The following is a 25,017-nucleotide window of genomic DNA, read 5'->3' on the forward strand; positions in this document are numbered from 1 at the left end:
AAGTGGAGAGAGACAGAAAATGAGAAAGAGAAGAGGTAATTAGGTTGTGGTTTCTGAATCTGTAAAATCACGAGGGAATGATAAAAATCAGGGCACATGTATTGCATAGAGACCATCACATGAAATCATGCATGGTCTCGCCAGTGCCCATCAAACCAGCTATTCCATTTCTTCTTGACACGCACATCCATCATCGTCCACTCAGTCATTCTGCTCAGGCAGTCAGTGAGGTAGCGTCAGCCATTCAGGCAGTGACCGATGCACGAGAAGAACTCACCAAGTATTTTCAGGCTGCCATTGCCAACTCCATCTCTTGCATACAGGCCCCAGTAGACACAGTGGAACAACAGGCTGAGCACTGCCAAGTGGAAAAGATGCGGAGAAATGGGAGAACAAGACAAGGAAGGAAGGAGGGAGAAGAGAGGGAAGGAAAGCGATAGGCAAGGAGCCGTTACAGATGAGGAGATAAGGCGCGAGGGAAGGAGAGGTGGGAGAAAAAAAGACATAGAACAGAGTAGACAGGGAGATGGTGAAGGCAGAGAAAGGACAGGGGGAGGAGAAGGGGACAGGAACGGAGAGAAGACAAGCAAGACAGAAAAAAAGGTAATAAAAGGAGGCTTGAAAATAAGTGGAAGGAGAGGGTGGAAGAGAATTTAAGGGTGGCAGGAGGATCCAGAAGGGATTTGGAGAGAAGACAAGCAGAAAGAAGAACGTAAGATAAGGTGGGAGAAGCATGAGTAAACGAGGTTGGGAATGGGGAAGGGAGGGGGGTCATCAGTTACAGTATGCTCCACTGAACAATGTAGCAGAATGTCTGTTTGCAATAGCTCCTATTCAGAGGCTAATAAGGACGATAATATTGCAGCTCTTGAAGTGAGGATTAAGGTATGGGATGCTGCGGCTGCACAAGAGGCTCATTGTCATCTTGAGAGTGTGTGTGTGTGTGTGTGTGTGTGTGTGTGTGTGTGTGTGTGTGTGTGTGTGTGTGTGTGTGTGTGTGTGTGTGTGTGTGTGTGTCAGGACAGAATCTCTCACCCTCCACACCTGCCGCTGTCATAAACATTTTGTAGGTTGTGTGAAGAAGCTGTCTTCCCTTCAGATTGTCTGCAGGGGGAAAAAAAACAAGAATGAGACAGAGGCGATGTTGGTGTGTGCATGTGTGAGTGTGAGAGGAGAGAGATAAAAAGGATGGAGATATGCTAACAGATGGCGAAGGAGGGTGAGAGACGTACAGAGAGTGAGAGACAGAAGAAAAAAGACAAACTAGGGAATTGGCCAGATAAATAATGGGGTGAGTGATTATTAGTATGCATACATCCTGTGATACCCTCCTCTATTCTCTCGGCCTAACCTGAGAGAAGATATTCTTAATGTGTATTCGAGCAGCCTATTTTACTACCAAAACATTGTTGCAGCCTGAGAGGGGACTTTATAGGGGGAGGAATGCTCATAAACATTCACACAGAGGCATAGCTGTCCTGTATAACCGCAGACTTGGACAGCCAAGTGCCGCTGGATCCTCTAATGATGACAGCCAAACATTTCTCCCAACACTGAATATCTACTTCTGTTATTTTCTATCATTCAGGTAGAGGAAGGTTTGTACAAGGCATCCATGTCATTATATGCCCGTTCTCTTATGTCAACTAAAGTTGTGCAAATGAATAATATTCATTCAAATTCACAGCCTCCACAGCAGAGGATGAATACCCCAGTGAAGAAAAATATACACCGTTGAAAATATTCATTGCGAAGAACTTGAACCAATGCACTTTAAACTCACATGCAGGAAAGTGGACATTTTTGTGGCCATTTACCAAAACATTAATTAGGGGGGCTGCTATAAATCTGTCTCACAAATTAATTTACCAGAATATCTGGGAAAGGGACATGAGGTCTGCCAAGTCTGATAATTAAAATTCTGGAAAAACAGGACAACTCCATCCTCTGTGGAAGATTGTGAGGTTATAGTTCAGTGAAACATGCCCAACTTACTGAAGACTGCTGGTAAATGAATGTCTACTTGAAGCTGGCTTCAAACTAAAGAGTTATATTTTGCTAAAAATTATGACCAAAACCTGAAGAGTAAACTTTATAAACTGTAGTTTCCATATCACAGCTCATTAATAAACATGACATAACATCTAAAGAACGGCCGGTCCACTTGTCTTCATTACAGTGCTCTGTCAAGGCTGTTGTTACGCCCCTCTGCATGCGCCTCTCGAGTCGGGTCGTAACACTGTAGATATTAGCTTTATGTTTCTTAATTCTTAATCCACACCATCACGTAGGCTGTACTCAGTGTGATGTAGCTGTTTAATTACTTAATAGCTTGCTTAGGCCATAGCACCTCCCCACAAACTACGTGTAGGAACTACAACAGCTGTGAATGGTCCAGAATGGTTTTCCTTGTCCATGTCTCAAAGTGGTCAAAGTTTGCCTTCCTTCTGCGTCCTACACACTGTCTACTCAGACACCTTCTCTCAACTGTGCGTTTCAGTGATTTCAGTAATAGTAACTCTTGTTGAACATGGATTAGTTCCAACTCCAAGTTAAGTCACTCGGTCCTAATCATCACTGTTTGAAGAACGCAGTGAACTCAGCACACTAGACCAGCTGCCACCAGTAGTTTTAATCTGACAGTGTTTCAGGGGGATCCCATGGCAAAGTTCTGTTTATTTTATGTCATTTCTGTTTATTTTCAGGTTGATACCAGATACTTTTAAAGGAAAAAAATGTCGAGTTGGACTGTTCTTAACACACCTCCATATTAAGGCTATTTCTTGCAGTCTAAGGCTGTTTCATTTTAATGGTTCATGATCCAAAAAGGTAGAGAGCCACTACACTGGAGTTAAGTGTAATTTAAGTGATTCAGCCCCACTACTAGTTTAGACAAAGGAAGACATATGGCAGTGCAGGAAGGAAGCTGGGGACATTTTTCATTTAATGGTAACTTTTTCCTTGGAGCTTCTGTTCCCGTCTACTTTGAGGTATTTGAGCTGTGACCTTCATGTGACAAACTCACTTCTGTAATCTTAAGGCTACTGCTCCCTCCACTCAACCATTCACCTTTACATGAAAACCAGGCCCCATCTCACCATCTTCCCTCCTTTGCTTCCGTGTTGTCATTCTGACAAACTCTCAGGCGGGTGAAAATAGGAACACGTTCCACCCTTACTTATCCCTGGAAACACGGGAGCTTACTCTCATTCCATCAAGAAAACATGTGAATTTTTAAGAATAGATCTTAAAAGTTGGAGTAAATTGTCCTTACACGGGAGAAAGAGAGATAAAAGTAGAGGAGAGAGTACTTACAGGCAAAGTAGCAGGAGAGGAGGAAGACCATGGAGAAGATGACCAGGAACGTGATGTCTGTCTCCAAGATTCCTGTGAATAAGTGATGGAGGAAGTAGAAGGGAATAGATCCGTGAGGAAAATGGCAAAACACTCACAAAAAATGGATTCATTAGAAAATGGAAAGTAGTCTGTGGGGTTCACAAAATGTCAAGACAAAGAAGGAAGTGATAGCACAGGAGTGCAAAAACTAAAGGAAGGGATGAATAATCCAGAGAGGCAAGTATTTGATAAGAATACTGGATTAGCTGAGTGGCAGGGAGAGGGCTACAGAAGAAATATATAACGAGAGGAACACTAGAGATGAAGGAATAATTCATTTTGAAGATACATGGGCCTTTTCTGCTTTTCATCCCTTCCTTTCAGTTCATCTATCATCATTAATTCATTCAGCCGTCTCTTCATTATTGTAATTTGTTCAGTTCAGTGTGCTTTATTGGCCGTGCTAAGTGGTGTTGGCTTGTGCCATCAGCTATTCGTTCCGCAATCTTTTTTCTTTCTGTCTAACCAGTCTTACCAAACTCATCTGCGGAGAAATGCTGCGTCCAGAACGATTGGCCGTTGGTTAGCTTCATCTCGTACTCCAGCTGCAAGCCATCGCCCTGAGAGAGGGAGGAGGGGGGCAAGTCAAATTAAAAATGTCTTGTCTTGCACGGTAACAGGCTTTGCGATCTGTACAAAATATATATTCAAGCTCTATGCTCATTTATAGTTCCCCCCAGGCATGTGGCCCATGTATTATGAAATTAAAACAACTGTACCACTGTAGGTGGTGGAACTTGGGAACCCATGAGCTATCATCTTGGTATATTTGGGCAAAGGTCAATGTTTCAAGGTTTTCTGTGTAGCCTTCCTGTGCATCCAACTAGTAACTTACATAATATATATGGGAAAAGATTGTGAGTAACCAGGTGGCACTTGATAACTACGTGTTTCCTTGCTGACAGGGTATAATGTTCTATTGCGTTTGGCCTCCACACAAACAGTTTGTACAGTTAGAGATACGTGACGTAAAACAATATCAATATTTCTACAAAAATATTAATTTGAACTATTTTCAGCTATTGTTGCTCACACATACAGAATAATCCCATATGAAAACTACTGTGGTCATTCCCAAATTCATCTTGTCCCATATGTCAATAACAACACATTTTTTTACCGGTTAGCCTCACTGATTAGGGGTTTTCTTAAGGCTACACAGATGTTCAGTCCCGATCCCTTGAGTTCCCGTCACATTGTATGTGTGGAAATGCTCTTACCCTCACTATTAAACATAATCATGAGTTCTACTTTTGTTTTTCTTCAATTTGATTTCACCAAACATTGAACTGATTGCTGATCACCACCAATCAGGATATTTTTCCAACCACATTTCTTCCTGGAAGACGATGATTTCCCACCATCCTTCCAGTTTTTAATAATGCGTTGGACAGTTCTAAACCCAATTTAGTAGTTTCCACTCAGATGTCCTCAGATTTTTTCTCTACTTGATGCAGCCAATGATTTGACCCTTTTCAAAGGGACTTACATCTTTTTAGTCTGCATATGTCTTTCCACTACTCATTGCAACAGTTGGGGATAAATAACTTGTTGCCAGCTGAAATATCATCACCCATGTAGTAACTTTTTTATTTTTTTGCCAGGCAAGTACACTGATGAAAAACATCTTCTGTTGCTTGCTTGCTGCTGATCATGAGACAGTTTCGCTTTTCTAAGCTCACTGATTCATCACTTTGTGCGGCACAAATTTTCCACTGAAGTCCATTCTTCACGCCAGGCTGCCATGTGATTGAACAGAGTGAATTTACAGCATCAGACTTCAGTGGATGATTTGTTCTCCTCTGCAATACTGTGTTGTCACACACTGTGAGAAATATGGGACGGGTTAACACAGAAGTTTCAGCCAAACACGGCCTCAACAACAGCACCCAGATATCTTCCAACCATTCCTGGTTAAAGAGGATGAATGCATTCAACGGTTCCTTTAAGTGGAAGACATTAATTTAACTAACTGTGTCACCATGCAGTCAGCGAGTGTCTTAGCTGGTCTGGAAGCACTTCAAGTTCCTGCTGGTGTGTGGGAGAAGTTAGCAGAGAGAAAATCTGGGCTGCTGTGGCTGTACTACAAATGTGAAGATGACCCAGATGAAGAAGAAAGATGGATGGATCATATCCATAGCAACAGTTAGCTCTGTTACAGTTATTCTTATTTTTAATTATTAATAGTGTGACACATATCAGTTACTTGTTCAGGATCATTATCTCATATTTGTTCTACAGGGAAGGATATTTGGGAATGGAAGCAGTATGGAGGGAAAAAACCCACCATACCTGTGTGGTAAAGTACTGCAGGAATAATGTTAATTTTTGGCAGCCAAACAAACAAAAAGCTTTGAATTTGGGAGGCGAGAAGAAGAGAGCTATGGGGAGCAAAGAACAAGAGAGAGGGCACGTAGACGGGTTGACAATCAGAGCACAGAAACCTCATTTCACACACACAAGTTCAAAGCCGATGGAGTTTGCGCTTGTTGCGGCGGAGCGAGGGAAGAGAGAGGGGAGGAAGAAAAAAAAGACTTTGATTTCATTTGGCAGCCTGAGACTCCATCTCACTCCTTCTATCAAAAAGGGCGAGAAGCATGGAGTGTGCACTGCCACAAAATCAATAAAGACACAAAGAGCAAGCAGGCAGAGATAAAGAGAGTGATAGATGAGAAGAGGGAGAGAGGCGGAGAGAAAGAGTGGAAGTTTAAAATACAGGTGGAGAAAGGTAAAAAGAAGAAAAGGGGAGAGGGAAATGCAAAGAGGGACAGGCAGAGGCGCCGGGAGAGATGAGGGGAGAAATGGCACTTCACAGCAGGTTCTTTCTCTGCAGGAGTCACAGAGCCGCTGGTTGGTTTCAGGTGTAAAAGACTGATATACTGTACTGATATACTCTATCGCACACTGAAGCTCAGCTACGGGGCTGTCGATAACGGAACTCAAAGAGGCTATCGGAGGATCGTCTGAGTGTGTGGCTATGGAAATATTCAGTTATGACTTGCAGCTGGATGCAACTCATCTCACTGACCTCATCAAAGTGAGATACATTGACATGTAAACTAAATATGCCAACACCTTAATATTAAGGCCGTATGGGATTGTTAAAAAATATCATGCCACAACCATGAGGCGATCATAGACTGTATAAAAGAAGTGAGAAGTGAGAGGGATCCTGTCTATTCTGCACTCTGACTGGTTACAGAAAAAGAAGTCTATGAACAAAGGATTCTTCTTAGTCACCTCAGTGACCCTGTTTCTAAAGGGGCTTACAGACTCGATCCCTAGTTTCAAGTCTTCTTCAATGCAGCACGTTCATTTCGCAAATTATGTTACAACAAAAGATAAAGCGGGGTATGCTACAGAGGTGGCGTCTTTGTTCTTCAGAACAGAAGGAGGCACTTAGATGAGGGGAACAGAGGGGCACTCCAGCAGTTAAGTGTTTTTCCATTTAAACTGCTTGAGGTTTCAATCTGTTATTTGAGTGCAGTTTGTAGATGTTATCTCTCGATTCAAACTCCATTTACAAATCTCAAGTATTTAGTTAGAGTGTAAACAACTGGGTAGACTGAAGACGAAGTATTGGCCTGGATATCCATTTGCCCCTAGCTGGAGCTAGCTGATGTTTTACCAGACTGAGGCAACCTTAGTCACATCACTATGACGTCATATGGGTTAAAGAATACAACTGTGTAATATAAATAGCACTAAGCATGTGCAGTAAATGCACTATGTCCATTATATTACAGAAGTGTACTGGGAGCCTTCACAGACTTAGAGAGGCATGGTGTTGCTTGGAATACTGTTATTATAACAGTCATTCTTCTTGAAAGGCTTTCCACAAGGTTTTAGAAGCTGGCTTCACGGATTCGCTCCCACAGAAGTATTAGCGTAGAGTTTAGCGGCTGATGTTGGGCGATAAGGCCCGGCCCCCAGCTGATGCTCCGGCTCATCCTGAAATTGTTTGAGGTCAGGGCTCCATGTAGCCGAGTGAAATGCTTCGACAACAAACAGATCGAGATAAACGGATTAAGATTTCCCTTCACTGGCACTTTGAGGGGCCAAACTCAAACCATGAAATAAATAGATAAATAAGCACTGCTGTATTTGTAGCACTCTCATGACATCATCTTCATCCTCGGGAAATGCACTTTTCACGAACACCGAGTCTGTCATTGACAACATCAGTTTATGTAGAGAGTAATTGCTAAATTAATAGATAGGGAAAACTATCTCTAATTATCTCTCTATTATGGCTTCTTTTGATGCATATTTTACTAGAATCAAACCTTTAAGTGTACTTTATGTTCACACTGAGCACCACAATCTACAAATCATTGTCTACTCATTTCCTATATGGATAACATTTCTCCCAGAGGCCTCGTAACACTGTCAAACACTCCTGTTATTATATCTTATTTATTACACTGAAGAAGCCCAACATTTCAAGTCCAAACTGGCTCCCCATCTGGCACAGAAGAATCATCCTGTATGTGAAAGTGTTGCAAGTCTTTAAGAGAGACACATTCTGCAGTTTTTCTGGACTGAGATCTGGACAAGACAAAGTAGCTGTTGGCTTGTTTCTACACTGTTTGTTCTATGAATCCTGTTTATAAGCCTGAGCTCATTAACATTAAGGTTATTTCGGCACTTCCTTGGTTCCCTACTGAGGTAATTTAGTTTCATTAACAGCAGTTTTGCTCAGAATAATAAGGCTGAAGTTGATAGCACAAATTCAAAAGCTTTCTTCCCTTATGTTTAAACAGTTGCTGGGGTCAGTGGCTTGTAAAACAACCACTTTGTTTTCATTCTTAACCAATTAATAATCTCTAATAAAGTTCTGTCTGTTTAAATAAAATCGTATACTAATATAGATTAAAAGTTTCTGTTTCACTTTGTAAAATTATACATTAGCAAGTGAAATTCTGTTATCCATGTTTCATATGCAGGAGAGGAGCTGTGCTAATTTGTGAACTCTGACAATTTTCTTGTCTGAAAACCCTTCATCCTGACTGCCAGAGGTCCTCTGGATGTTACGAGCTCTGTAATTTGTGATGACCTAAATTTTATTTATAATGATTCTCTTTTTTTCCCTGATGAAATAATAATTATTTGCAGCCTTGAGGTTTCCTGCTATAATTAATCAAGTGAAATTGCCTGGAAATGTTAACTAACGATCAATCACACATTTTACATTTAGTTTTATGCAGGCAAGGGAATTGAGAACATTGAGATCATCTGGTTTTGAGGACTTGTGCGCTGATATGGATTCATATCCATTTTGGCGCTGGTAAAGACTGAGACGGAAAGTACATGAAAGTAGAAGTGGATAAGAGAGAAATGGGAACTAAGAGGGAAAACATGTAGTAGCAGATAAAAGTAAATGCATTAAATGAGGGAGAGCCAAAGAAGAAATGAGACCAGCGAGATGGCAAGATGGAGAGGAAAAACACAATTAGGACCCGGCTGAGAGAGAGGAGCAGGAGATGCTGAGGTAAATAGATATGAAATGGCTTGGAGCACATCACTGCTTCGTGACAGAGAGCTGAAAGAGAGAGCAGGACACAGCTACAGATTGTAAGCAACAGAGGTAGGAAAGATGAAGAGGTGTGAAAACGAAACAGGAGACAGAAGGAAAGCGGTCAAAGACGAGGGGTGGAAATTGGCAATGGGACGCAGCGTGCATATGTCCCTGGGAGTGGAGACGAGCTTTTATACTCCCGTCCAACAGCATTAGGCAGCGTGTCTTTCAGCGGACTCTGGCGTGACACTAAACCAGACACCGCAGGAAGCATTCATTCTAATCATATCCCTCTTCAGCCAGCAACCTTGACTGGCAGAACAAATCCCCCCTACCCAAAAAATTACAAGGGCACGAGTGCTCACACACATTTACACACAAAATAAGGAAGGAGCATGACGCTAGAGTAACTGAGAGTGTGTAAGTGATAGGCAGGCACACTGTGATACACACTCAGTAGAAATATTACTTATTTACTCTCCTCCTTGCCACACACAGACACAACAACACACACATATTCCTGGGACTTGTCCTTGACAGAAGCCCTCAGCGTAAGAGGATGTATCATCACTGAGCTATCATTATCCAAGCTCGTGATTTCTTCACCGAGTGCAGACTTCAACAAAGACCACACAGCTACCACTTTGCTCCTTTTCTCCAGGCGTAGCATTAGCTCAACACTGAACCCTATTATAAAATAACAGAACGACTAAACGCCCCTAAAGCAAGCCAATCAATATGCTACAGTGAAGGCGGCGTGTTTAGCATTGTTTGAGTAGAGAGCTTCACATTAAGAGCTCTAGTGCATATATGAGGACGATGAGGCACTACAGAGCAACAAGAGGCAAACCAGAGACAGATGGACGGTATCAGAGACAGAGGTGCAGTGACCAGGAGTAGCATTTCAGCCAGAAATTAGTTTGGGCAAAGTATGATCATCCTTTACAGAAAATTCATTTCTAAATGGTAATATAAAAAATCTATAGGTTATATTTCCTGGCATTTTCCCCCCTGACTTAGATTACCTCTACTGTTGAAAATATAGCCTAGTGCAAAAAGAAGCACATACTGGGGCAAAAATTATCCTCAAGTTGATTTAAAATTTATAGGGAGGCAGCAGAAAATGTAGCCTTAAAATACCCAGCATTTCACAGAATCCTCCTCAGGGTATGTTGGGTATTTTTTTCCTTGAGCTTTCAAATTTTAATATCCAATTCTGCTGCTTGCACCTGGAATCTGTTCAGGTTTTTTGTCCATATGCAAAAATATCAAACTCAGATTTGATGTTAAAATAAGCCTCGTCTGGGCTGCAGTGTCATCTGGTTCACGAACAATCACCCTGAGGAGAAATCTGTCTCCAGTTTGACGGGTGGACGATGACGATGAAGATGAAGATGATGATGAAGATGATGATGATGATGATAAAGATGATGGTGTTTGTTTTTCTGGACCAAAGCAGAATGCAGCGATGACGCATGCAAGCCCTCGCTGTCTGTTTGTGTGATAAGTGTGGTGCATCACCATGGCAACCACCAGGTACCCGACAGCAAGGTTAGGCAGGGTCAAAGGTCAGTGCTTACCCCACACTTGCTCAGCGCGATGTACCACCATCTCTCCCTCACGGAGCGGAAACTGCGGCCACCCACGCAGCTCAAAACCTCCTCGGTCCCATCTCCCTCCACCTGACAGAGAGGGAAAGAAAAAAAATCTATGGATGATGCAGGACGCAGCACATTGTTCCTCAGAGACGCACTGAATTGTCCCAATAGAGTGGGAGTCTGAGATATCAAGATACAAGTGTATTTCACACCCTAATATAGCCTGAAATGTGGCAACAAGATTCACTAACCGCCACAACAACACAGTCACACTGGCAATCGCACTTTCTAATGTGATAAACAAACAAGTCGAGTAGCTTATTGAAAAAGAGACAAAAGGATTTATTTTTAAAGAAAGTGTTAGAAGTAAGGAAGACCTTTTGAAAAATTTCTGGCTGACTGAGATGCATCATTAACAGTGGAAAAGCGTAAATCTGTAAAATGCTATGAAAACATTACATCACAGCCCATTAGCTCCCACTTCCTCTTTGTCTGCGTCTCTGTTTACCGTTTTCCTCTTTTACGTATTTCTGTGCCTGCAGGCAAAAATATGTTCATCTGTCTGATGATAAGTCAGAATAATGGGATACACAAGCATCTCAGCACACAGGGGTCAGATCAAATTACAGAACAGCAAAGTTGAACTGGAGTCTAAGATGTAGTTTTTCCCCTCAGACACAATATGCTGCTAAAAGGTCGTGTGTGTGTGTGTGTGTGTGTGTGTGTGTATACAGTACATCTGTGCGTGTGGGCTCTTACCACACAGCCGGACCAGGTGTAGCGGGTGGTGAGGTTGATGACCTGGTTGTTTTCTGGCCTCAGCACCGCTTCCTTCTGGTAGCAGTTCTGTCATGAGCAGACACAGAAAAAAATACAATGACACCGTAGGTTTGTTTTCTATCTGTTCCATGGCGAACGTGCGCATGTGTGAATGAGTACTACGAAAATGCATATTTTCTTCTGGAAAGCTTACACCAGAATCTGAGATACTCAAACCAAGATAGATGTTAAATATCCCAACATGATGTCATTTTTGTCTCCCCTCATGAAGATGATAAGCCTCTTCTCTGTCACAACAGATGACATGTGATAATAAAGTAACAGTGGGCTTGTTAGCGCAGATTTAAAAGCCAAATCCAGTGGGTGTAAGAGTAATGTAATGCTGATTTTATAGGTTGTACCATGTTGGATTCATGCTGACTGAGCCAGTTTATGTGGATTCACTCTACAGTCAAAGATGTCAGACTTAATATTATGAAATCAGCCAGATGTTAAATGCACATCGTACAGGAGAAGTTGAATTAGGAGGAGTTACTCTAAAGGCACAGTACAGCCTGTTCAGTATGTGGAAAGACACATTTTTTTTTATTTGGTTTTCGCTTTGCTTTCCAGCATAAAGGACTTTTTTTTTTTTTTTAAATAAAACAGCGACTATGAGACCAAAGTGCTGACTTTCAGCTTCAAGGGTATTTGAGATTGCCCACAATAATAATGGGTGAACAGTGTGGGGAGCACTTTTATACAGTTGTTTCACAGGCTTTGCTCAGTTAAACAGGACAGTACCGGGTTGTACTTCCCTCAGAATTGGTGTGTATTATCAAATTAAGCTAAAATACTTCCTATAAAGAATGTTATCAAAATCAGTATTTAAAACTGTGTTATCACTTCCAGGAAATAAATATTCAGCAAATAAATGTCATTTACTATGATGAAGCCTAAGTTCTGTGTCCGACTTTGTCCTTGCAAGCATGAAGTGTATGGGTTTTGATCACTGGGTGCATCATAAATAATAAATAACTGCCCGTGAGTGAAGTGATTGTTTCCAAAATGTCAGCTTTCCATGAACTGACAGTTTGGTTCTATTCTGGGCAGCATGAGAGGAGTGTGATCCTGCAGCTCAAGTTAGAAAGTGAAAATTAGCAACACTAGAGTCACAGGATGTTTTCCATTACAACTGTGACGTGCAAATGCGTAAATGGAGCAGATATTTCTCTTTAATAACAGCTTGTTAGAAGACATGGTGCAATGGGTGTGAGTTTCTCACCTTTTCGGGCCTCTTGTACACAGCTGGCCACTGAGAGCTGTCATCAAAATAGAGCAATATGTTCTGACAGCAGCGGGACTGCACAGAGAGACAGAGAGAGAACGACAAAGAAAAAAGGATCACTTTGGGATGTGCATAGATCACAGAGGAGACAGTTTGACTGTTTGAGATTTATTCGACAAAACTGTTACCAAAGTCTGCAGGCTATAACAGTAAAACATGGAGAGAACACAACAGATGCAGAAAGAATGAAAGAAAAAAATGTAGAAAACAAGGAAGGAGATGGATAAAATAAAAGGCAATACGGCAGGAACAGCCGGAGGAGGAATGAGAGAGAAGAGAAGTCACAGTGGCATCAATTTATTTGAAGTAAAAGGAAGGAATGAAAGAGAACTAGTTCAGAGGTACGGAAGGAAAAGATGAAGGAAGGAAGAGGACAAATACAAAAACAGTGTGGGCAAACTGAGCTAATGCGTGAAAACGATTAGATCAATTATGATGCAAATTGGAACGTTATCATCCTACCTTTGGATAACGGAACCGGAAATCCAGCCTCCCAAAGTCAGTGAGAAAACAGAAGCGCGTGAGGAAAACCCAGTCCTGCAGTCAGGATAGAAAAGAGACAGAAAAAAAAATGAAACGAATGAAAACTGTGCACATGGAGCAAGGTAGAAACAAGCAGAGTGTGAGGCAGATAATTTAAAACAGAAATAAACAGTTTTGTGTGACAGATGAATTTTGACATCCATCTGAATGTGATTATCAGTTTGATCGAAGCCACAGTCAGTCTGTGTGACACCAGCTCTTATGATCGCGTTGATGACAAGCAATGACATTTGGTTCAGTTTGTCTTCACTGTGCAAGATTTCATGGCAACCCATCAAATAAAACAAATTACAGTAAATAAAAAGCACAAAGTTAGCCACACAGTGACACCAAAACTCAGTAGAAGTGATTTTTTTTTTTAGAAACTTGAATGTCTGCTAAACATTCTGCCAATACATCTATTAGCTATTGAGATAGGACACAGGGGAAGTCAGCAACCCAAGCTGTGAGGAAGCAAGTGGAAATAGCAGACTTTGTAGGTAAGAGAAAGGTCTGTGAACCTCTCGAAACCCGAGGCTATGAAGAAGAGAAAAAGCACAAAGCAAGGCTAACGGATATTATAACAGGAAGTAAGAGTTTCAGAAACACAAAAGTAGTTGAGAAGTGGTTAAAAAAAAAGAAAGAAAAGGAAGAAAGAAAGAGGTGAAAGAAAGTGGTAGTGTCAAAAGGGTAAACTTCTAAAGAGGGTAAACAGAGGCATTAAGGGCCTGCCGAGAACATTAATAAGCAGGAGAGGTAAAGAAGACAAAAATACCTATTCTTTATATTATTCAGCCATAAGCTTGGCAGCGTGAGACCAGATAATAGTGCTGATTGTGTGCTTTGTGGAGCTTACATGAGGCACTGCAGCAGCGTCGGCCTGGTGGATCAGTCTTTCTTGGTCCATATATATATATTATATACACAGTATATTGTATACAGTTGTGTGCAGACACACTCTGTAGATATGGATGATAGTGCTGAACGCAGCACTAACACCGCATCACTTATACACTGTTTACTTCTCCATCTGGAAGGCTGCCCGGCGTGAGCAGGCCTCACCGAGACATTTAAAAGGGTTCTGAACTGGAACAAGACATCACATCACTGAGAAGTAGTAACAGCTGGTGCTGCAAAATTAACACAGCATATTATGACAAAAACCTCATACATACAAATGACGGAACAGAGAACAAGGCTGCATTCAAAAATACTAAAATACTGCTGGTTTGTGGTAAAAGCCACATGTTAATTAAAGGGTGGCCCATTATGTTTATCAATATCTTAAGTGCTAGGCTGAAAAAATGATTGACAGACAAAAGGCTGCTACATTTTACAGAAAAAAGTTATTTCATTTCTGGCTCACTAGTGGAACGGAGTGGAATTTTTAAGTTTGCAGAGCGGGCGCTATTACAAGAAGCTTAACATTGTGCTATAACATTTATGGTATGACTTGTTAAATAAAGGGGACTCTCAAAAGGTCAATATTTGGAGGAATTTTGAAAAAGAATGCCTCCAGTATGTATGGTATGCATTTCCTGCTTCAGTTAATATTGTCTGAGTCTCAGTAAACTGAATATATTTTATTTTCTGCTATTTGTTTAGATGAAATGTCTTAAAGCTATTAAGGAAATAACAGTAGTTTGGATAAAATAATGAAATTTTGCAAATAGCAGCTAGAGCGTATGCAGTATTGAATGAACTGGTTAAAACTGTCAATGTGTCTGATTTTGACTGGTAATAATTAAGAACTTCCTTCTAATATTTGACAAAATAATGATGACAAAATAATGATGACAAAATAATAGCAACATAAAAAAATAGTAAGGAAATAAAGAATATGGTGCAATTGATGTGATAATGTTTGAAATTTACAAGGCATGTTTCTATGAAGAACATTTCTCACAGGTGTCAATTCCAAAACATGACACATTTGTCACAGACCCCAGTTGTTCAGGTGAAATGGTCACTTTCCCCCTTTTTTTCTATGTTTCTGACAGCAGATGAGATTTAAATGGAGCAGAAAATAACGGAACAAGAAAACTAGCCACAGCGAGTTGCACATGACTGGAGGCCTCCAACCCTTCAGCAAGGTAACCGACTCAATTATTATTGACTGACTTCCTCATTTAAACAACACGAGCTTGGTTTGCTGGTTGCGCTGTAAATAGATGCATCAGCTTGTCTGCAGACGTGTTTCTGACAAAGTAGCTGTAGTATTAAACCACAAATCAAACCGACCTGACATCTGAAGGAATAAAACTTTAATGTGGCCCAAGAAATCATTAAAGGACATATATTATAAATCCAATTTGTCCAGACTTCCTGATCATGAGTTAATAAATGGATGAATTCTTTTATGGATCTTTCCATTTTATATTTCGAAGAAGTATGTGATTAAAGTTAAGAAGACCAAGAATTCAGAGGCATTTCTAGCATAGTTTGAAACTTTCAATATTTGATGCCTCATGGACAGTTCAATCAGAAGTCAGAAAGTACTACGATGCGATATGCAGCCTTGATTGTAATTCTTCATGTGGATCTGAAAACTGTACGGGTAAATGCATTAAATTCTCATTTCATAGAACAGGGAGAACAGGGAAAGTTCACAGAACACTCACTGCACGGCAAAGTAGCTTTGAAGACCAGGAAAACAGTTAGGAATAAAACAAGGTAGATAATGACATCCCAGAGGTCAAAGTCTCCCGTACCTGGTGCTTTTTCCGTAAAATCAATTGTACTCTTCAAATGTTCAGAAAACAGCATCACAAAACCAAAAATTTACAGTGTTTTGACTTTGCATCTGCACATTTCAGCCTCTTCAAGGACCAGAACACAGTTTTCTTATTCCTTGTTAAAACAGGCCCTAAGGTTGGTTGTCATCAACTCTTGAAGCTTGCAAGCAACCAACCAAACTCCTCATGCACCATTATACTGTAATTACCTCTGCCCTGCCTTCTCCCTACATAAACAAGCCCAGTAATTTCTGTGCTGAGAAATAAAGTGCAACCAGAGCAGCGTAGCGTGGCCAGCACTCCTGCCGTCATATATCACAGCAAACAAAACCGCAGCCATATTTCAACTACTGCCAGCCAGCTTCAGCCCCTGGAGGCCTCTGGGTTATAATTCATGGCAAACTCCAAAAGTCACTGAAGCCAGAGACTCTCGCCCACCGTTGTGCGTCGTCCGGGGCAACGCTTAAGCCTGTAACCGTGACAACCAGGGCAGCAGAGGCAAGCACTGACCCAGAGATGAATCCCTGGAGAGAGCGCGGAGAGAGGAGGTCTGGTCTTGTTGGGATGGTGATGGGATCCAGTGTGTGTGTGTGTGTGTGGGGTGGGGGGTATTAGGGGTATCATTTACGGGCTAGGACTGTGAAATGAGCATACTTAGAAAGATCGAACACTATCCACTGCCTCCATGAGCGCCATAGCAACTAGTGTTTGCAGCTGCTATAGAAACATCTAAAGGAATTCATTCACAGCACACAAACACTTATTTTATCATGTACACTTGTCCTTCAGAGCACCAAGCTACAGTAGCCTATACAGCTCCGCACAATCAGGGCCTGATAGTGTGACTTTGTAGATGAGTTGATGCTTTCTGCTTCTCGCACACTCAAAAGGGAACGTGTGGCCAGTCAAGCAGCTAACCACTTGCTAGCTCATATCTCAACAGTGAGTAGAAATTGAAGAAACCACAACACCTGAATATGTGTATATTACATCCATGGTGAAATGTGGAGATATGACATTCACCACAGACCTTAATATGCGACTGAAAAAGGCTCTGTTCTTCTAGTAAGGCTTTCCATAAGATTTCAGAACCTTATTGCAGGGATTTGTTCCTTTCCTGCTGCAGGAGCATTAGTGAGGTCAGGTGCTGATGTCAGGCGATAAGGCAGTGCTCGCAAAAGGCAATCCACTCCATCCCCAAATGTGTTTGATGGGGTTGAGAGCAAGGTTGTGTGTGGACCAGTAAAGTATTTCCTCAACAAACACAGAAAGCCATTTCTTTATGGAGCTGGATGCTGTGATGTTGAAAGAGGCAGGGGACTGTTCCACCAACGTATTAAAGTGTGATTCAGTATGGATTCTGTAACAGTTTCCCTTAAAATGGACGTATACGAGACACGTTTTTAATATTTCAGACTAAAATACCAAACACTGAACCAAATGTGAGACATTTCACGTAAATACAACAAGGTAACAAGAATAATCCTTGGTATAAAATACTGTCCACAGAACATTTTGCCATAATGATGCATAATGTAATACATGGGCTCTTCAACCTTTTTCAGGCCAAGACCCCTAAACTGATGGAGAGATAAAGTAGGGACCCCCTAGCTACTATACGGGGGGGGGGCTCATGATTGGCTAAGCAGCGATAGGGGCAGGGCCTACTGTGTACAAGAGTCTGAGATTGACAGGTCTCGGCTGGTGTGGTGCTTCTTCTGCCCCCATTTATCCCTTTACCTTTACTAAACTATGTTGGATTCACGTTAAAGTGCATTCAAAGAAATTTAAATTTGTGGAAAGGAAGTAAAAAAAAAAAAAAATACATAAAAAAATGTCTAATCACAGACCCGTACATTTTTTATTTTTTTTAAGATTCACCCTTAAAGTAAATAATCTGCATCTTGAACAATTGTAATAAACAGACTTATATTGTGTAATCTTTCTAAACAAAGTTAGACATAATTGAAGGTAATCTCTAATTTTGAGATTTATTATGATATGAAATCAATGAAGTGCCACCTTGTAGACTGAGCAAAAAAAAAAAACAAAAAAAAAAAAACAAAATGTTGACCCAGCATCATCCTTTTTTGGACTGAATACAGATCAATCAATCATACAGTAGAAATGGATTAACTGAAGATAAAAATAATAATTAGCTTTATTCTACAGGACTGAATTAATTTCCTTTTCAGTGGAGGCTTTAAAGCAGCTATATGTTTTGCTTGAAGGCAGACAGCTGAGTCTAAAAATATTCTTATGGAGCATGAGAGCTGTTAGCACGATTCACCACCCGGGGTCAAGCAATTCCATCAACGTCAACACCTTAACTAAGCAGCTACCATTTATCCCACCTTAGCTCAGTGTGTGTGTCATTAAACAGCCGAGAAGAGACTCAGCTCTGGAGAACAGCAACAGTGGATGATGTGTCTACCTTAATCCACTGTTAGTCTTCTTATTTCCCCTAAGCTACTGCATTGTGATGCAGAGTCACTCCACCACCTCCCAACGTGTGTGTGTGTGTGTGTGTGTGTGTGTGTGTGTGTGTGTGTGTGTGTGTGTGTGTGTGTACACTTAATCAAGTGCTGTGTCTCGATGCAGTATCTGGTCAATTCAGCACCTCACAGTTTTATTCTTCCTGTTTCTTTCCATCTGCCTCCTTCAGAGTTTCTGTCCTTTCATCTCTGCAGCTTTCTGTCTTTTTGTCTTTCTCTCCAGATCCCCGTTTGCTTGCTAAGCCTCATTAACAATTAATTACCAATCAGCTAGTCAAGTCACCCTTGGACTGCTGTGCCTCTCAATGATTCATTAGTCAGGGTTACACAATGCTGCAAAGCATAAACACATTCAGACACACACACACACACACACACTAAAGCTCTGTCCCTTCCTGTCATATGGGGCGAATGAGTGAGCACACACATAATTTATGGACATGAAAACACGCACACACATGCACATTAAAGCAAGCATATGGACACATGAAAACGCTTCCTCACATGCAGCCACCTGCCCAGATCCAGCACCTGTGTCTAATCACAGCCTCCTCATTAAAAAGAGATAAAGGAAAACTGATTCACTTGTGGACTTGAAGTGTTCTCCGGGTTCCCAAAACTCCCTTCAAAGTCAAACTGAACGACTCCTCTCTGAAATTCCCAAAGTTCAGGCCTGGCATGCGTTAGGATGAGACCTGACATTAATCAAAAGAAGACATCACATACGAGGCCTTTTACTTAAACATCTTATTAAGTCCAGAAATCCTGGAAAGATCCTTCATTTCAAAACTGCCGTCACATCAACCCCAGTATCACAGTGTTCCTCCTCAGGATGTGAGCCGTTGACTTTAGGGAGATGCCACAGTATGCTGATCAATGAAGGTGCTAGATTGTTTAAATCAGACAGAGAGTTTTCACGGGCAGACAGAAGTTTAAAGACCTCTCTTGTTTAATCCAACTTTTCATTGACTGTGACAACCAAAGATCAAAGACAGTTTGACCTATCCTTAGCCAAAGATCCTGCTGTAATAGCTCTTCAGTAATGGTTCTCCAGAACCCCCCTCCAATGCCCAAGAGAAGGAGCAGAACCAGTGCTGAGAGATTGATTCGTTTTAATATCAAATTTTGAAAGAGAGCACATTTAAACTGGAACACATTCTGATTTACAGCTGCTACAGCTCTGATAACTTAAGTATGAACCTGCTGTAAATGTTGTTTTCATTAACTATGATGACAACTGCTGCAGTTAAATGTACTCTGTAATATCCACTCCGTGAGTAGAGAGTGGTTGTCTCTGCATGCTGGTGTCATTTCCATTAGATGAGGCCTGATACAGTCTGGGGCTTCCTTTAGATCACTGTCCAAGTTTAATTAGAAAAGTTTTTTCCCAGAAAATAGGATATACTGTATTATTTTATTAATGTCTAAATAAGATACATCTATCAGCTTGTTCCAAAATATAACTTTAATATAAAGACTTTAATAGGCTGACAACCTAAGTTCTATTCATTTTGTAGTGACCTGCGACAGCAAGTTTGATCTATCAAACTGTAACTGAGCAACAGCTCAACCTAAGGTCATACAAGATTTTGCTTAGTAAATGTTCAATCTCAGTCTGCTGCAAATTCTGTGGACTGAGTGTACACTTACACCCATCAGCCACAACAATATGACCACTGGCAGGAGAAGTAAATAACATCGACCATCTTGTGTCAAGTCACTGTTCAGGTGGGAAACCTTTGGACCTGACATTCATGTGGACATTACTTAGACATGTACCACATACTTAGCCTGGACCAGACACACTCACACCATAGAAATGACACTCCTTGATGGCAGCAAAAGCCATCTCCAGCAGGATGCAGCCTGACACTGACACACACAAAGAGGGTTTAGGAACAACTCAAAGAACAGCACAAGGTGTTGACCTGGCCTCCAAATTCACTAGATCTCAAACTGATGAAGCATCTGTGGGATGATCCACAGAGGCCCCTCCCCTCAACCCATAGAAGCCAAAGGCCCCCACCAACAACATCCTGTTTTTTCAGACATCACAGGACACCCTCAGAAGACCCATGTCCATTCTCTGATGAGTCACAACTGTTTTGGAGGCACAAAAGGATCTACGCAATGTTAGGAAGGTGGTCATAATGGTAAGTCTGATCAGTGTGTGTTCATACTATAGTATTCCACTACTATCAAGAATTATAGTCCAATCAGACTAAGAATAAAAAGGGGCCTCAGTTGGAACAGATGGGATGAGAAGTTGAGAGACGGTGGAGTAAACTCTGATAATCTCTCTAAAGGGAAAATATTAGTCTCTAGTAACCAGGGAAATGCTTGATCTGGTCATTTTTCTCTGGTTGGATGAAATAAATTCTTTCTGCATGTAGATATTAGGAGACATGGTAAGTTTCCAGGAGGGCCAGAAACATGGAGATAGTAAGTACAACAAGTTATTCCAACAAGGTTTTTTAAAGGTTGAAAGAAGCATGATGCAGGCAACACCTTTAAAAACACAGATCTACCTCAGGCCATCTTGACTGTCTCCTTCTACTGAATGAATTTAGACAGAATTACTTCTTGCTCTTCTCTTACTTATCTTACTAAAGCTACACAGCAGGCAGAACCACTTTGCTCATGTCCAAAAATTCTGACTGATGTTTTGGGGCAAGTCACTGCACATGTCATTTTATATTTGATGCATAAATGACTCCGTGGTTGGTGGAAATTCCCAAAGTTCAGAACTGGCATGCTTTTTAGGATGAGACATCACATTAATTAAAATAAGACATCACATACAAGGCCTTTTACTTAATCATCTTATTAAGTCCAGAAATCCTGGCAAAATCCTTCACTTCAAAACTGCTGCCACATCAGCCCCAATATCCATCATAATGTTTCTCCTCAGGATGTGAGCTGTTGACTTTTGGATGAAGAAAGGCCACGGTATGCTGATCATTTTATTTTGCTCTCAGGTAAACACTCACAGAAGAGTGCATGACCAGAATGATTTCCACTTGGTTGAAGAAACACTGTCCGTGTAAACGTAACCACTGATACCAGAGACTGAGCAGAGTGTAGAATTACTGCCTAGCTCACACGTCCTGTGCGGTTAGCTGTTAGCAAGATTTTCCAATGGTTCCCAACTGATTTCAGCAGCGTCCTGCTTCTGCCCTTAAACATACAGCACCACAATCGAAATTGTATCAGTGCATCTATATGTAATACCCCTCTTTAATTGACTAATTGTACGTATTGACCCACAAAGAAAGAAAGCGACTGACCAGTCTGACTCATGAATGTCTTTGGATGCCTGGTGTCTATTTCTCCAGCCACCCCACAATTTTCAACAATTTCCTCACTCCAAGTGCGGCAAACTTCTTTTGCCAAATTACAGCTCTGCACAAACTCTGCCGACACTGATGCCGCCACAGCATCAATGGACTGAGGCCGAGTTCATTCCGTGAGAGTGTTTGTGTAAACATGAGAGACGGGATGTGGAGAAGAGTTGGTGGGGGACCTTGGGCCAGGAATATACAAAGAAGACAGATGAGTTAAACTACACACACACGCGCACACACAATGTCAACACCTCCAGTTTGTTGTTTCCTGATGTCACTCAAAGTGCCCTGTTTGCTTTGAAAAGAGATAGGAAAAAAACTGAACAAATCGCATGCCTCAATCTGTTAAACATTCGTTTACTTTATTTATGATATTTCTTTATTACAATATAGTGAAGATAAAACAACCTCACAAGCCTCTCACATTTTCACCTTGTGATCAAAGGGAGAAGCTTATAACATTAATAATGAAAATGATTTTAAGTTGTACTCTACAATTCAATTTAAGTGCCATATTTGCTTGTTTATGCTTTTACACAACAAGACAGGTTGACTGCAACTACATTCTTATTTACCGCAGAGGCCTAAAGAGTAAATGGCTGTCCTTCAGTCAGGAGCTGGAGACACACACACACACACACACACACACACACACACACACGCTTGGAAGTTGCCCAGTGCAACCTATTGGCCACTGAGCAGCTCCACTGAAGCAGGTGCAGAATCAGCGCTGCGTTCAAGGGCGTCTCAACAGTCATGATGGATGGTTGAGTGCCTCTTGTTCAATTTATCCATTCTGATCCCCATCACCATCCTTGGGATTCAAACTGATGGCTTCAATCTCTCAGTCCCTGTTTCGTTTTTAACATTTGCTGCAGTCAATAGTTGGGGGAAGGCGAGAACAACATGGCGTGACAATTAAAAAGCAGACTGGTGTCTAATAGGGCTCCGTTGATTTTGGACCAAAGTAAACGATACACACCTAAGGTGGCATTCTAGACCGCGGCTTTGTGGGAGTTCACATGATCAGTGCGGATTATTTCTCATGTGTTTGACATATTTCTGAAAACGCACACCCCCGTTAGTTAGTTTTTAAATAGCAGCACCATCCACATTCACATTGAGAACAGATGCAGTGACGCTGCAGCAGCTCCCCTGTGGTAACAGGAGACTTCAACTAAGGGTGAAAAATGAGACTAATTGACACAGAATATTCAGTCAACAGTTTTACCTTTCATTTATCAAGCATAAATACCAAATATGTCTTGCTTCTGTTTTAAACAAATATTGCTTTATGTGGTTTGTAAGATTGAAAGCCAAACTGACAAAGCTGAAAAAATATGTATGTCACATTGAGTGATGGGAAATAGTTGCGGCTTCACTTAGATCTGAGGCATGTTTGTTAAACTGTCATTTCATTTAGCCATGGTTGGAAACTCGTGGCAGAGCTGATTTCACACAGAGGTGTCTGTTTTTGCATAATTATTTGGATTCAATATTTAGTTTTCGTTAATTTATATATGTTTTACCCTAACCCTAAAAATCTAAATGAACAAAATGCAAAGAAAAAAAAAACAAGATAGAATTAGAAAATGAAGGTGCAGTTTGAGTTTTACACCAGTAAGGTGCAATAAGGTGTAGAAAGATGTAGAAAGGCAACTGTTGGGCTAGAGTCCTTATATGTTCTTTTGTGTTAAGAATGCAGGTAGAGTCGCTGTGTGATGGGTGGGTTATGGTCCAGGGCCAGGGGGAGAGTTAAGCCTGGTGGATGAAGCTGTTCAACAGTCTGGTGGAGAGGGCCCGGAGGCTCCGGTACTGATGTCAGGAGACTGAAGAGGGGATGTAAGAGGTGGGAATGATCGCCGGCAATGCTGTTGGCTCTGCTAGTGAGGTGGGTGTGGGAACTGTCCGTGAGGGAGAGCAGAGGGGCACCAGTGGTCTTGGTGGCTGTGTTCACAGCCAGTGTCTTTCGGCAGGAGGCAGTTTGCGGAGAAATTGGAGGCGTTATTGTGCCCTCTTGGCCGGTGATGTTACATTGTTAGCCCAGGAAAGGTGTTCTGAAATGTGCACCCCGCATAGTGTCAATAGGCTAACCTCCCTTCTGTGGTTGTCCTCTTCATTGTTGGTGATGAGGCCAACCGCAGCTGTGTCACCCGTATACTTGATGGTATGACTGGTGCTGTAGGTTGCAACACAGTCGTGGGTCATCGGGGCGAAGAGCAGCAGGCTGAGCAGACAGGGAGGTTTTGAGTCCGAGGTGGCGTAGTTTTGGCATCAGTTGCTGGGGAATGATTGTGTTGAATGCTGAACTAAAATCAAAGAACAACATTTGCACATGTGCGCAGTGGAGACAGCACCCTAAGTGGACCTGTTTGACCTGTATGCAAACTGATACGGGTCATGGGATGGAGGGAGGACGGATGTGATGCATGACCAGCCTCTTGAAACAATTTATGACGGGGGAGGTCTATGGGCCCACAGTCACTGTTGCTAGGGTAGGTGAGGGGTCTTTGGGACTGGAATTACGGCAGCAGCTTTGAAGCACTTTGGGACAACGACTTGGCTCGGGGAGATGTTAAAGATATCAACGAGGACATCCTTGAGTTCCCTTTAGAACACGGCCAGGAATGTTGCCTGGTCTGGAAAGGGTCTGCTTCACGCTGGCTGGGGCCAGTGCCGGCTGTAGAAGTGACTGAGGCTGTTCAGCAGCGTGATGTCGCTCTCACAGGTCCGGAGGATGGAGGGTGTGAGGGTTTGAACGCGGCGCCGGAGAGACTGAGCACCTCTTGTGCCACTGAAGTGTCCAGATGGTTCGTTATGGAGGATGTTTTGTCTGCAGACTGCACTGTATATTTAACTCACTACAAAATGGAAGCATCGTTGCACTGCTCATCTGTGAGAAAGTTGATGCTTACAAACTCCTGTGAATGCCAGTCAGAGATGGGGGAACAGCAGGTGGTCCCCTCCTGGATTGCGTACGGCCTGGAGCTATACCGCTCCAGCTGCACAGTCAACAATTTACCTCGCACATCCTCCTGTCAGCTGTGATGTCGACGTCGATCCGTACGACAACAGACTCAAAACCCCGAGCAGGCTTTGCTGAGCCCAATTTCTGACGGATCACTACAAATGCACCGCTGCGCACCAGAAGCCATTTGACGCACACCTGTGACGGGCTCCTCTAATTATATATAGGAAGGAAGAAAAAAAAAACACACTGCTAATTTACATTTCAGCTTGGCAACGGGATCGTGCACGTCAAGCTGGATGTAGCCCAGAGATGGGTGATTATCTACCGAGCG

The 25,017-nt window shown here is 41.9% G+C and overlaps 1 protein-coding gene across 1 annotated transcript in view; it reads right to left on the reverse strand.

Moving 5' to 3' along the window:
* Positions 1-25,017, reverse strand: part of tmem145 (transmembrane protein 145) — a 35,864-nt gene that overhangs the window by 10,252 nt on the left and 595 nt on the right. Inside the window, exons 2-9 of the mRNA XM_047598551.1 lie at positions 13,082-13,156; positions 12,557-12,634; positions 11,272-11,358; positions 10,495-10,596; positions 3,872-3,956; positions 3,316-3,387; positions 1,036-1,104; positions 278-358 (exon numbers count right to left, since the gene is read on the reverse strand). Of these exons, the coding sequence (XP_047454507.1) occupies positions 278-358; positions 1,036-1,104; positions 3,316-3,387; positions 3,872-3,956; positions 10,495-10,596; positions 11,272-11,358; positions 12,557-12,634; positions 13,082-13,156 (649 nt within the window). The remainder of the gene's footprint in view (positions 1-277; positions 359-1,035; positions 1,105-3,315; positions 3,388-3,871; positions 3,957-10,494; positions 10,597-11,271; positions 11,359-12,556; positions 12,635-13,081; positions 13,157-25,017) is intronic.

Source organism: Mugil cephalus, chromosome 11 (assembly GCF_022458985.1).
Source record: "Mugil cephalus isolate CIBA_MC_2020 chromosome 11, CIBA_Mcephalus_1.1, whole genome shotgun sequence".
Taxonomy (NCBI): domain Eukaryota; kingdom Metazoa; phylum Chordata; class Actinopteri; order Mugiliformes; family Mugilidae; genus Mugil; species Mugil cephalus.